Here is a 12,266-nt window from a genome sequence, read left to right as displayed (position 1 = left end):
TCAATTTCACCTTGATTGTTACAGTTTAGAATAGCAAATGCAAGATATCATGGCTTATGTCATCCATTTGTTTCACACAGTGAATGCACTCACACTGTAGAAAGTTGAATGCAGTCATGATGATTACTTTCCATTGTGCTGAGCTGTTCATCAGCCTTTCAGATGGAGCTAGTAATAATGACTTAACTTTTTCTATTCTGAGTCATCTTGAGAAACTGTTAAACTCTTTCAGGTTATCTGTACATTAAGTTTTTTTCCCAGAAAGTGAAATCCTAGTCTATAAATAAGGTAAACACCCGTTTCCCATACAAGAGGGAAATAATTTTTTCCTTTTTGGAGCAGGAGTTTATACTTTGTGCCAGTCCTTCTGAGCTTACTGAGTTGTTTTCTTTATGTATGTTTCAAATAGTCTTTCAATGTAAAAAGTCTTCTTTGTGGTTTGTATCATTTTTCATCTTCAGCATATAGTTTCTACTGAAAATGTCTTCTAAATGTTGCTTGTCAAAAAAACCAATTTTGGATTTATTTAAAAAAAGATCTCATTTTTTTTTCACCTTTCATGATCTGTATTAAACCTTAGTAGATACATGGATTGCCTTCTGGGTGCTGTCATGAGCACTGCATCTGTCCTGTTTTGTATGTGTGTTGTTCCTCCTTCCCCCCACCCTTTTTTTTTCCTTCCACCTTCATCTGAAATATGGAAAATGTAATTGGAGAAACTGCTTTTCCTACTGGGATAAAACATACCTCTTTCATTTAACTTACCTAAAAAATGGAATTTGATTTACAGCTCACTTGCTGATGAAAAATAGAGACTCAGTTTAATAATTTGCAAAAGTACGTAAAGATTGCATATAGCTTTGGTCAGAGAAAACACTTTCATGTAGATAGTCTTAAATGCTGGCTTTCTTAATTTGAAACTGGTTTTAAAATGTTAGAAGATGTTAGGATTCTTAATCATGATCTTAAACTTCCTTCCCAGACCAAAACTCATTTTAAAAAGTGGAAGCAAAATGAATCACTTGTTTGTTCTGCACAGCTTTGATCAATGCTAACTTACAGGAGGCAGGAAAGCAGCTTTTCAGTAAGATGCTGACGACCTCTGCAGGCTGAGTGCTTTTCTTAATGTGTTACCTGAAAACTTCAACAGGTCCTTAAAATCCCAATGTGCTTTCAGTAAAAGAAGCAATAATGTATTAAACCACTCTAAAGTGGGCATGTTTGATTTCAAAGAATTAAAGTACAAATCATGGATCAGTGATGTTACCTGCAGCCCTCTTCCCCAAGTTTCCTTGCAATCGGTACTGAAGCAGCATTTCCTTTTGTTGTGTAAAGACCAAGTTTTATTTGATATCTCAATGAGAACTGTTCCAGAGCCAGACTATTTTGTGATGATTGCCTGTACTTCCTCAGAAGATAATCAAACAGTTAACTTCAGTGAAGTTGGAACGTTTTGACATTAAAAGCTTTGAACTTGGAGCAAGCACATTAGTGTAACTCAAAGCTCAGTGCTTGCAGTGTATTCTGGCTTTTTGTTTTTTTGACAGCATCAAAGAATTTTATGCCCAGTAAAATAAAGTATTTTCAAATATCTGTTTTGTTGGGGTTTTTAATTCCTGCTACCCATTTTCACATTAAGTTAAAATGGAGAATATAGGGCTGCTGTCACGATACATTTGGCTTAGCATTCCTCTGGAATAATCTTAATTCTTTTCAGTACATTTTTCTTCCTGAGAACTTGAAGAAATTTGAAGTATAAGGTGTAAAGATTGGCTGTCTTTTTCTCACTCCAGTGAAGATGTTTTCCATACAGTGATATGTAAAGATTGCTTTAAAAATTGCATATGTGCCAGTTTACCACATAGCTTTATGTTAAGAAAAATAGTTTATCTTTTTTGAATGTTTTTCTTTTATTTATTTCTTCATAGTCTTCCTGATGTGTGGGTGAATGAAAGTGAGCGACATCAGTTAAAAACTAAAGTAGTTCATTTATCAAAACTACCAAAAGATACTGCCTTGCTCCTGGACCCAAACATATACAGGTAACGTCTTAATTTTGAAACTCTCTTAGCTTATATATAGGCTTAAGACTCACTTAACTCTTTGACGTTGGAAAATCAGGATTGCTAATGCATTATACACCAGGCCAGGGAGCCTCAATCCTGTCAGCGTCCAGGGGTTAAGTTCTGAAGTCTTAAGTTGTTTCAGATTTCTTAACTACTTGAACTGAACTCTAGTTACTGAGAAACGGGGAATGTGTGTATTTACCAAGTGTATTTTACTTTTTTGTGCTTGGTGTACAGAAATTCTAGTAAAGGAGGTACACACAGTGGAATCCTGAAAGATCACTTCTGTTAAGATCACGTACTGGTTTGTATGCCAATTTTTTAAAGTCCAAATTTACCTTTCCATATTTTATATTCAGCTGTAATACATGCAGTATTACCTTGAAATCTGTACTTTATACAAGTACTGTTATTTTTTTAATACAAGATTCTTCAGAGCGTGACAGAAGGGGACAGTACGTGTTACTTGCCTTTAAGTTATATTCACATTGTGTTTTTAAGGCTTCAGATTGGCCCTAAAGATCCATCTCGTTTCTTATCATTTCCTGATTCCTCCCCCTTCCCCCTTTATTAGTATGCTCACATAATTTTCAGTACCCACACTTCTGTGTGTGTACAGTTTTTAAAGGTAATTGAAATGCTTAATTCACTCTTTTAAGTTTTGTAAAGCCCAGAAATATGTATTTATAGGCTTATGCTAAAAATTCATGAAATGAATTTAGGACAAAAGTCTTTTTTTCTATCATAACAGAAGCTCAGTGCTCCTGTATTTCTTCCTTAACATGCAGTAACCTAGTGTCTAAAGGAGTAAGTAGAGCACTAATCTGACGTTTTGATACGTGATAAGCATTTCAGTTCACCTTTAATGTATTTCACTAATCAAATTAATGAATTCCTGGTTTACAATATCAAATAATCATACTATTTCTGCTTTCTTTGTAAGTGTAAGTATTTAAAATACTTACTTTAGTATGTGAATTAATGATGTTAACTGTAAATCATAATGTTACGAGGAAATTGGATTTTGTGTTTTAAAACTGCTTAATACAGTGACTGTTTTATAATCCAGTTTAGGTGTTAAAGTCATGTTTATATTGCTTACCTTGATAGATCAGTTTGATTTGAAAATTTAAAAGTAACCTTTTAAAATAAAAGTGTAATGAACTTTGAGATTAAGTCCTTGGGAAAAATGAGCCCCTCTTTCTGCATCTCCCAAATAAAAGTAAGGTCCCTTATACATAATGTTGTACTAGATTGCTAGCAGTATGGATTGGAGTGTAATTAAAAAAGGCGTTGGGACCAATTGTGGGACATCAGAGAAATGAAAGTTAAAGACTAAAACTTTACCAGGGAAAAAAATGATGAAAGAAATTCAGTGACAGGTATTAATTTTGTGCGTAAATGATGATTCCAGTAGAAAGTTTGAAGTAATAATGTGAAATGTACGCTAATACAGGATCATCTAAAATGTTTTTCAGTTTTAATCAAATTAAATGAAAGTATATTTTACATAGTCATGTTTTCATAGTATACTCTAGCTGACTCAAATTTACTTCTCAGGGGTTTTATGTAAAACTCTACTGTCTTCTTTTACAGAACAATGCCCCAGAAGAGGTTGAAGAGGTAAAAACCAAGCAAGTGGGGACACCTGCAGTCTTAGTCACTGACAATGGATTTAGAAATAAAGTTGCACATTAGTCAAATCCCATCCTTTTTTTTTTTTTTTACTTTTTTTTTTGTCTTAGATAAATATTTATGCTTAGTGTAAACATTCTGTGAATGAAGTTGATGCTTCCGTGGAATATATTAATATATTACTGTATATCCACATTTTCATGGAATGGTACAGTGGGAGACTGAGCAAACACTCTTCTGGCAACTTAGTGGAACAACTAAAAGGCTTTGCATGCTTGCTTCTTTAAGCTGCTTTTTTCTTTAGTGAATACAGTAGTTTATATTTGATGAAAAGAAAAAGTAACCATCACCATTAACTCACAATTCCCAGAACTGTTAACAAGCTATTAGGCTTCTTGTCAATGTTAACTAAATACAACACGTGCCAGACAGTAGTACAGCTACCAAGGGATTATCCTGTTGCCCTTTTGAGTATGGTGGATAGTAATCATTCGTCATTTGTAATCTTGTGTCCTTTTGCAGATCCCTAAAATATGTTGGATTATAATGTTTAAATGAATGTTGATGGAATGCTTGTCTTTTCCAATCAACTATGAATACATAGTACGGTTTAAAGATGTTAAGAGTGTTGCAGTATGTCTGACCCCCTCTTCAAGAGTAGTATAGTATGTTAATGAGATCTGCTTTTATGTGATCAGTATCAATGGTGGGGTTTTGAAAAACCTCTGCGTAAGCAGTTAGTGTTATTGGTGTTTTATTTTACCTTTTTGACCCTCTAGGATCCCCATTCACTTGTAAAGTATACTTTTTTTATTTGGCCTAATGTTTTCTAGATGTAAAGAAAATGGTATTTTTTAAAAAATCTAGAAATTCAATCCTTTATGCACCAAAGTTGGCTTTGAAAAGGAAAGTAAAATCATTTTCTTGCTTAATAAGCAAGAAGCCATGGATTTTTTTTAACTGACAAATAGAGATGCGTCTAACCTGTTAGTCTTTGTATGGAGACAAAAATGTTGCATATAGATAATAGGACATGCTTGTAAATATTTCAGCAGATTTGTAATATATTTTTATATTATGAAATGTACTGTAGATGTTTTTCTAGAGGCATGAAAGTTAAAATGTATATATTATGGTAGAAATAATATTGAAGGATATTGTAATTCACTAGTGCTGCCAGAAGAATTGTTTAAAAAAAGCACCTTCCTTAACAATAAAAAAACCTTCTTTTACATACCTAAGGGACTATATACTACTGTTAATATCTGTTGTAAGAACAAAATACATTGAACATCCTTCCCAGAAATCTTAGAGGGATGAATAGTACCCATAATTAATTCATGGCGCTCCTTTCTAATAGTGAACATTAAATTAGTTTTTTCCTTACTGTTGGAAGGAACTAATATGTAAAATTTGTATGGATATATGCAGTCAAACTGCAGAGTTAGTCCTCCTTATTGGGGAGGAATTTACTACAGTGAAACTAATAACCAGCAGTTTTTACACTAAATTTTTATTAAATAGAATAAAGCTTAAAGTAACCCTTTGGTTGCAGGAGTGAGCATATCTTAATATAATACAGATGCATTCTGCATTGGTACTGACACGAGAGTCTTGCTTAGCTCCAGTGGGTTAAAAATGTTACTTATATACAAACAAAATCTTATCAAGCAAAATGAAGTGCAGATTAAAAGCACCACTAATATAAGATGTTCTGGAATGGTTGTTTAATAAGGGTATTATTCATAAAATCTGTAGTGATGTGACTTTATTTTTGGAAAAAAATGCAGTGTTTTGGTTTTTTGTTTTTTTTTTATTTTGCTTGAGCACTTCACCTCCTGCTTTTTCTGTACCTTTAATCCTTAATCTTTGTTTCTTCTTTGGAATTCGTTCTAAAATTGCCAAATAGAAGTGTTTCAGATATAGTTTGTATTTGTATTTTTTTAATTTTATTGCTTCATGAGTTTCTTGTAAGTCATTTATAATTGACAGATGATTGTAGACCTTGCCTGAGTATTTTTTCTAATAAAACAAAGCAAACAAACCTCTTTAGCTTCAACATTGTAAGATTTCACTGAAGTTTTTAAAGATAAATTTAAAACGTTGCTATCTCTATTTCCTCTGTAAGTGGTAACACTTACCTTACAAAATGGGATCAAACACTTACTTTACAAAATGGGGGATTCATGGTTTCAAGTCATATTTTGTTCATGTAAACCATGACGTTCTTTCTTTGTGTTTGAGAAAAGTATTACCTGATACTCTCATGGTACAGCTTCTGCCTTGGAAGGAAAAAAGTCAGTTTAAATGTAAAATATCTGTGAACAAATGAATACATTGGAATTAATTAAACTGTCCATAGGAGTCAAAAGGTAAGTGGACTTTTGGTTGGTTTTTACCTTCAGTTTTTGTGCGTGTCCCTGAATGAATTTCAGTTTTATTGGATTACAAGATACACGGAACTGACACAGCAAAAATCTAACTGCTCTTACAGTTATTCTTGAAAAGTCTTGATGAAATAATTGGCCCCTTCCCTGTTGAGTAGCTCCATGTATTTTCTTTCAGGAGGTAACATATAGAGGTTTCTTCCTGTCCTAAGAACATTTGTTTTAATTAGACTGCCCAAATTCCTACAGAGTGTTTATTTTCCCTGTAGAGAAATGTCATCAAGACAAGCCTGTAGTTATTTTACCCTTCACTGCAGTCTTTTTCCAGACCATTTTAACAAGAAACTGTGTAAATATCCTAAATTTGTGTTTTTTCTTAGAGGTTCTGTATTATCTTTAACACATTGCAGAAGGCAGGCAAAAGAAAATTACTTAATTTTACAGCTAAATCATGGCAAAATACGCTGGAGTGTGTACTCTATAAGGAGAGGCCAAGGGAGCTGTACAAGTTCAGCCTGAAAAGAAAATGGTTTATAGGAACATAACAGCAACCTTCCACTACCTGAGAAGTTACAAGAAGGTGGAGCCAGGCATGTTTAAAATTGCACAACAGAATGATAAGAGTCGGTGGTCGTAAGTTGAAATGTCATATTTTTGTCATTGTGAGGATAGTCAAGAGTTGGAACAGGTTCCTCACAGAGATGCCACAGATCTGTCCTTGACAGTATTCAAGATCCAGACAAAGCCCTGAACAGTGTCGTCTAGATTCAGTGTTGTTAGTGTTGCACTGAGCAGAAGGTTGGACCAGATGCTCACTTGGATGCTCAGATGCTCACTTCCAACATGAATAGTTCTATGTTTCTGTCACTCAGAAGTAAGTAGGTTTTCTCTTCCAGCCCACGGAGACATCAGCTATGTTTAGATCATGTTGGTAATCTATGGTCATAGGTCATGGCTAGAGTTGGAGCTGTTGGAACTGAAAACTGATCAGCTCTTGCTGGATTTGGGGCTTTATATCCTAGCATTTGGGCATAGCATATTGCTGATTGTTTGATATTAATCTCTTTCTATCTACTAAACACTTTAGGAGCAGAAACATATCAGTTCTTGTATTGAATAGAAGTTTCTCTGAAATTACTGTGATTTTTCAGATTTTAGCCAAATTGCTTAACATTCAACACTATATTTTTCTTGACTTCTAGTAATTATATTCAGTATTAATATAACTCTGTATTTATATAATTTGGTATTAATTATACCAATATATTGGTAGTTTTCAATTTAAATTATGTATTAAATCTGGACTAGCTTCATTTGGGAACAGATAAGTTAATTATATTTAAATCTGCATAATTTTAAATTATAGGCATTAAAGCAGTTGATTTCTGTTCCTTTCAGCTTTTCAGGGCAGTGTGTGAATTGATTATCATAGCAAACCAGTCTCATTTAATACTTCAGTCTGAAATTGATGGTATATTTTCACTTAATGCATTCTTCCCTTGATATTTAAACTTGTGTATGAACTTTTCCTTGTCACATTAATGTATGACAAGTACAACAGAAAAAAGAAATCTCATCAGGATAGTTGGCTTTCAAAAAAGCAGCAGAATCTATGGCTTCTTTCAGTCATTTTCCATAAATTGTTAGAGACATTCTATGAATGGCTCCTATATGCACACAGCTGTGAATATAAAATAGTTTGATCCCTAAACCAAGATATCCTAAACAAAACATTCCAGTGGCAGAAGATGGTCTTAACATCATATGGATTTTCTTAGCAAGTAAAAGGGCCTTTAGGTGTTTTATCCTGGTGTTCACTTATTCCAAGCAAAGAATGCTCTATGGTAAATGATGTCACTTCAACTTCTAGTAACAATTTCTAAATTACATTATTTTGGGGAAAAAAGCCCCACCTGCACTACTGTTTTCATCAGTATCATGGAAAACATTTTAAAATCAATAATGTCCATTTGTTAGTTCCTTTGGAATAGGGCCTTATTTTGTAAAATTCTGTGCACTTGAAATGAGAAGACTAAGGTGTAAATACTAGAGGTGAATCTGTCAGCATAAGAGAAGAATTATTACATTGCTGAAGGGCTTCACTACTGTAATCTCTTTCACAGTATTATTTCTAATGTAGAATGAACTGAAATCTGACCAAAAATAAACCTCATACTTCTAGAATATTAAGATTGTTTTTTCAGCCATCTATTCTGTTTCCGTGAACATAGCTGACAAGCTAGAAACAACAAGTAGATTTAGGTATGCTGTCAAATCTCATCTGCTGGAGGGATGAAAAACGTCAGCGATTAATGTTTTGTGTTTAAAGTGGAATGCTGCTGCCAGGAGACAGGAGCTGTGATTTTACTCTTTCTAGGTAAGAAACCGGTGATGGGCATAGACCAGTGCTGCAGCCTCTGGTTTTGGGTTTTGACTGGAAATGGCAATATTGAGAATTTGTTTTTCTGCTGTGTTTATTACAGCAGCTGTTCTAACAGTGAGAAATGCTCTCCAGACTGTACATGTCCATGTGTCTTAATTCTCGTACTAGAGTATACAGTACTCTGTACAGTAATCTGCATGTATGTTTGGGATTTGATGCAACTTTATCCTGTAATCATTGCTTTGTATTTTTCATTTTAATGAAACATACAGTTGGAATACTGTTATCTGCTGCTTAGCGCTTTGTAATCCTTCAAATTTAACCAACTTGTGTGTTTTCCATCCAGTACTTCCCATATTAATCCATTCACAGCACACAGTAGTTACAATATAGAGATGGACTACAGTAAGGTTCCACATGTACCTATAATTCTTGTGTGCCCTTAGTTTTGAAATCTCAGCTTGCAATTTCATCTTATTTTGATCTGTAATTTCTTAAATGATTTAAATCTGGTATATAGCATCATTTTCAGGGGCAGTAACAGTATTGGGAATTACCTGTTGATATCCACAAGACTCACTGTGCTGAGCTGTCATGTTAGAGCTAATGGAGTAACTCAGACTAGTCGTGGATGTTTTCTTTCATGCAGACTTGGAACAAAAGGGGAAGAAAGAGATGTTACTTGTGGGTTTGGTAAGGGATGGAGACTGAGAGTTAGTAGTGCTGTGCTTTCCCTGTTTTCTGTTAAGGCAAAAAGAAAAGCAATGTTCTGCTCTAGCCTGTTGTTCCAGTCAAGTGCTGTCAGCTGTACATCAAGTTTACTATATTTATTTCTCTTTCTCTCCCACACACATATTTGCACTTCCATCTCTAATTCTTTCCTGAAGAAGAATTAAAAGTCAAGATGTCTTTGATGTCAAAATGTAGCTTAACAACAGAATAAAGAAATGTAATTATAAGTGTAGAGAGAATAAAATTGTGTTGATTGCATACTAGAGGTGGGCTGTTGACCAGCTGGTTGACAGCTGGTTATGGGTAAATTCAGCTCCTGCAATTGTTTATGAAGATTATTGTGCTGTGATTTGTGCTGCATTATTTGTTTTTACTAACTCTAAAAAATGGTTCTTTTCAGTCTTATAAATCCTCCTTGGCAGTAGACTGACAAATAGTAAGTAATATGATAAATCTGTTTACTTCATCCCAGAGGAGAGAGAATGTCTGATCAGCATACCCCCTTGGGTTGGCTTGCATACAGAAAACTTGTGTGCTGTCTGCTGGATGCTGTTGAAAAGTTTTGTCAGATTTTAATATCCTTTTGTCTTAATGCCTTCACTCTATTTGTAGTCTCAGTGAAAGATATAAGATCCCTTCATTCTTACTATGAAGAACTGCCTCTGATTTGAGATAGCCAGACATATCCTGGGCTTCATCGAAAGGACCATGACTTGCAGGTAGAAGGAGATGATCCTGCCCCTCTACTCTGGGATGGCATGGGGAGTTTGGGATTTATGTTTTTTTTTCTTTAGAGTGTATAATTGCACTGTATTTAAGGATAATGTTTATTAGGTGCATAGGTGAATATCTGAAAGTGTTTCTTCTTCTGTAGTACTTGTTTGTGAGAACAGCTGCTTTCAACAATATCCAGCGAAATGTTTCACCAGAAGTTCCAAAGGGACTTATGTCATACTTGAATATTAGTAATGCACAACAACTTCACAGCAAAAACTTATTCTGTAATAATATGTTGTGGTTTAACCCAGCAGGCAACTGAAGACTGCATGGTCATTTTCTCAGTTCACTGTTATGGGATGAGTAGAGAATTAGTGATAGGAAAGGTAAAACTTGGTTAAAATAAAGACAGTTTAATAGGACAGAAAAGGAAAATAACGATAAAAGAAGATACAAAACAAGTGATGCACAGTGCAGTTGCTCACTACCCAGTGACCAATGTCCAGCCAGTCCCTGAGCAGTGAGCTGCCACCTCTTTGGCCACCTCTGATCAGCTGTCCTGGCTGTGTCCCATCCTTCTTGTGCCCCTCTAGCTTCATCATTGGCAGGACAGCATGAGAAGCTGAGAATCAATTGACTTAGGGTAAGCACTGCTCAGCAACAATAAAAGCATCTCTCTTGTGAATGTCATTCTAATCCTAAATCTAAAACACAAGCAGTGTACCAGGTACTAGGAAGAAAATTACCTCCATCCCAGCTGAAAGGGGTACGAGGGCACCTGGTTTCAGCTGGGATAGAGTTATATATTCTTCCTAGTAGCTGGTACAGTGCTGCATTTTGGTTTTAGTCTGAGAGCAATGCTGATAACCACTGCTTTAGTTGTTGCTAAGAGTGTTTACCCTGATTAAGGGCTTCTCAGTCTCTCATGCTTTGTCAGTGAGAAGCTTATTGGCACAGGAAGCCAGGAGCTAGCAGAGATGGGGCACCTGACCCAAACTAGCCAAAGACGTATTCCGTACCAAAGCACATCGTGCCCAGTATATAAACTGGGGGAGTTAACTGGAAGGCCCGGATCGCTGCTTGGTCAGGCTGGGTATTTTTTCAGCAGGTGGTGAGCAATTGTATTGTGCAGCACTCGTGTGTTTATTGCTTGGTTTTTTGTTTTCCTTTCCCCTTTTATATTTCTTCCCCTTTTTATTTCCCTTATCATTATTATTAGTAGTTTTATATTATACTTTAGTTATTCAATGGTTCTTATCTTAACATGCAGGTTTTACATTCTTTTGATTCTCCTCCCCATCCTGCCCTGGGGAGGGGGAAGTGGGGAGTGAGTATGTGGCTGTATGATACTGCATTACCAGCTGGGGTTAAAGCATGACATAAGGACATAGGACTAAATGTCCTATAAGAGCGCAGGGGGGACTTTATCACTCTCTACAACTACCCGGAAGGAGCTTGTAGTGAGGTGGGGATCCGTTTCTCTTCCCAGGTGACAGGACATGAGGTTACGGCCTCAAGCTGCACCAGGGCAGGTTTAGATCAGTTATTAGGAAAGATGTCTTCCCTGAAAGGGTGATCAGGGCAGTGGTGGAATCACCATGCCTGGAAGTGTTCCAAAACTGTGTAGATGAGGCCCTCAGTGGTATGGTGGACTTGGGATAGAAGTTGGACTTCATTATCTTTAAGGTGTTTTCCTACCTATAATTTTATGGACTGACCAAACTCAGAGATCTTCTTTGTTTGAATGCCATTGATCAATCATGTTTTTCTGGTGTGTACCATTCATGTTATGTCTAAGCTCACATCGCTCAGTGAGATTTGTACAGGCGTATAGAGTCTGATGAAGCATCTGGATGCTTCGTTGACTTCAGAAGGACTTGATTACAGATATGTGATTTGTCTACCTCTGTTTAAATCCATTGCCTGAAATCCAGATTGTGAAATCAGGGGGAGAGGAGCATGATGTTGCTTATGATTCATTTAAGCCAAAATGCTCAACATGAGCCACTTAAACATGTTTAGGTGCTGAAATATATGTTTGGATTTACATAATTTCAAGGCCAAAAAACTAGTAAATATGTTGGTTTTGGAGCAAAGCATTGGAATGTGAGATTAAAGACTGCCCTTAAGCAGTAAAGGCGTTTTAAACTGTTTTAAATGCTTTGCAGCTTTTACTTTCTAGTGAATGTGAGGCAGGGGTTTGGACCCTGCTTCCTTTTTCTTTCTTCATGTCATAAATATTCTCTCCTAGAGCATGGAAAATATGTCAATTGCACTTAAAGCAGTGTTTATTGCACAGCAGATGTGTGCATACAGCAACTGGAGATGAAAGCCAAAGTATTTAAT

The 12,266-nt window shown here is 35.6% G+C and overlaps 1 protein-coding gene across 2 annotated transcripts in view; it reads left to right on the top strand.

Annotated features, from left to right (window-relative positions):
* Nucleotides 1–5,749, top strand: part of AEBP2 (AE binding protein 2) — a 45,239-nt gene extending 39,490 nt beyond the window's left edge. The window contains exons 7-9 of one of the 2 annotated variants that reach the window (XM_034063006.1): nucleotides 1,929–2,042; nucleotides 2,304–2,370; nucleotides 3,663–5,749. In XM_034063006.1, the coding sequence (XP_033918897.1) occupies nucleotides 1,929–2,042; nucleotides 2,304–2,358 (169 nt within the window). In that variant the 3' untranslated portion in view covers nucleotides 2,359–2,370; nucleotides 3,663–5,749. The remainder of the gene's footprint in view (nucleotides 1–1,928; nucleotides 2,043–2,303; nucleotides 2,371–3,662) is intronic. The other variant, XM_013128812.3, reaches the window with a different exon arrangement.
* The last annotated feature ends 6,517 nt before the right edge of the window (nucleotides 5,750–12,266 follow it).

The sequence above is a fragment of the Melopsittacus undulatus genome, chromosome 5 (assembly GCF_012275295.1).
Source record: "Melopsittacus undulatus isolate bMelUnd1 chromosome 5, bMelUnd1.mat.Z, whole genome shotgun sequence".
NCBI classification, from domain to species: Eukaryota; Metazoa; Chordata; class Aves; order Psittaciformes; family Psittaculidae; genus Melopsittacus; species Melopsittacus undulatus.
Note: the sequence above shows the minus strand (reverse complement) of the source record. Positions and strands in the feature narration are given on the sequence as shown.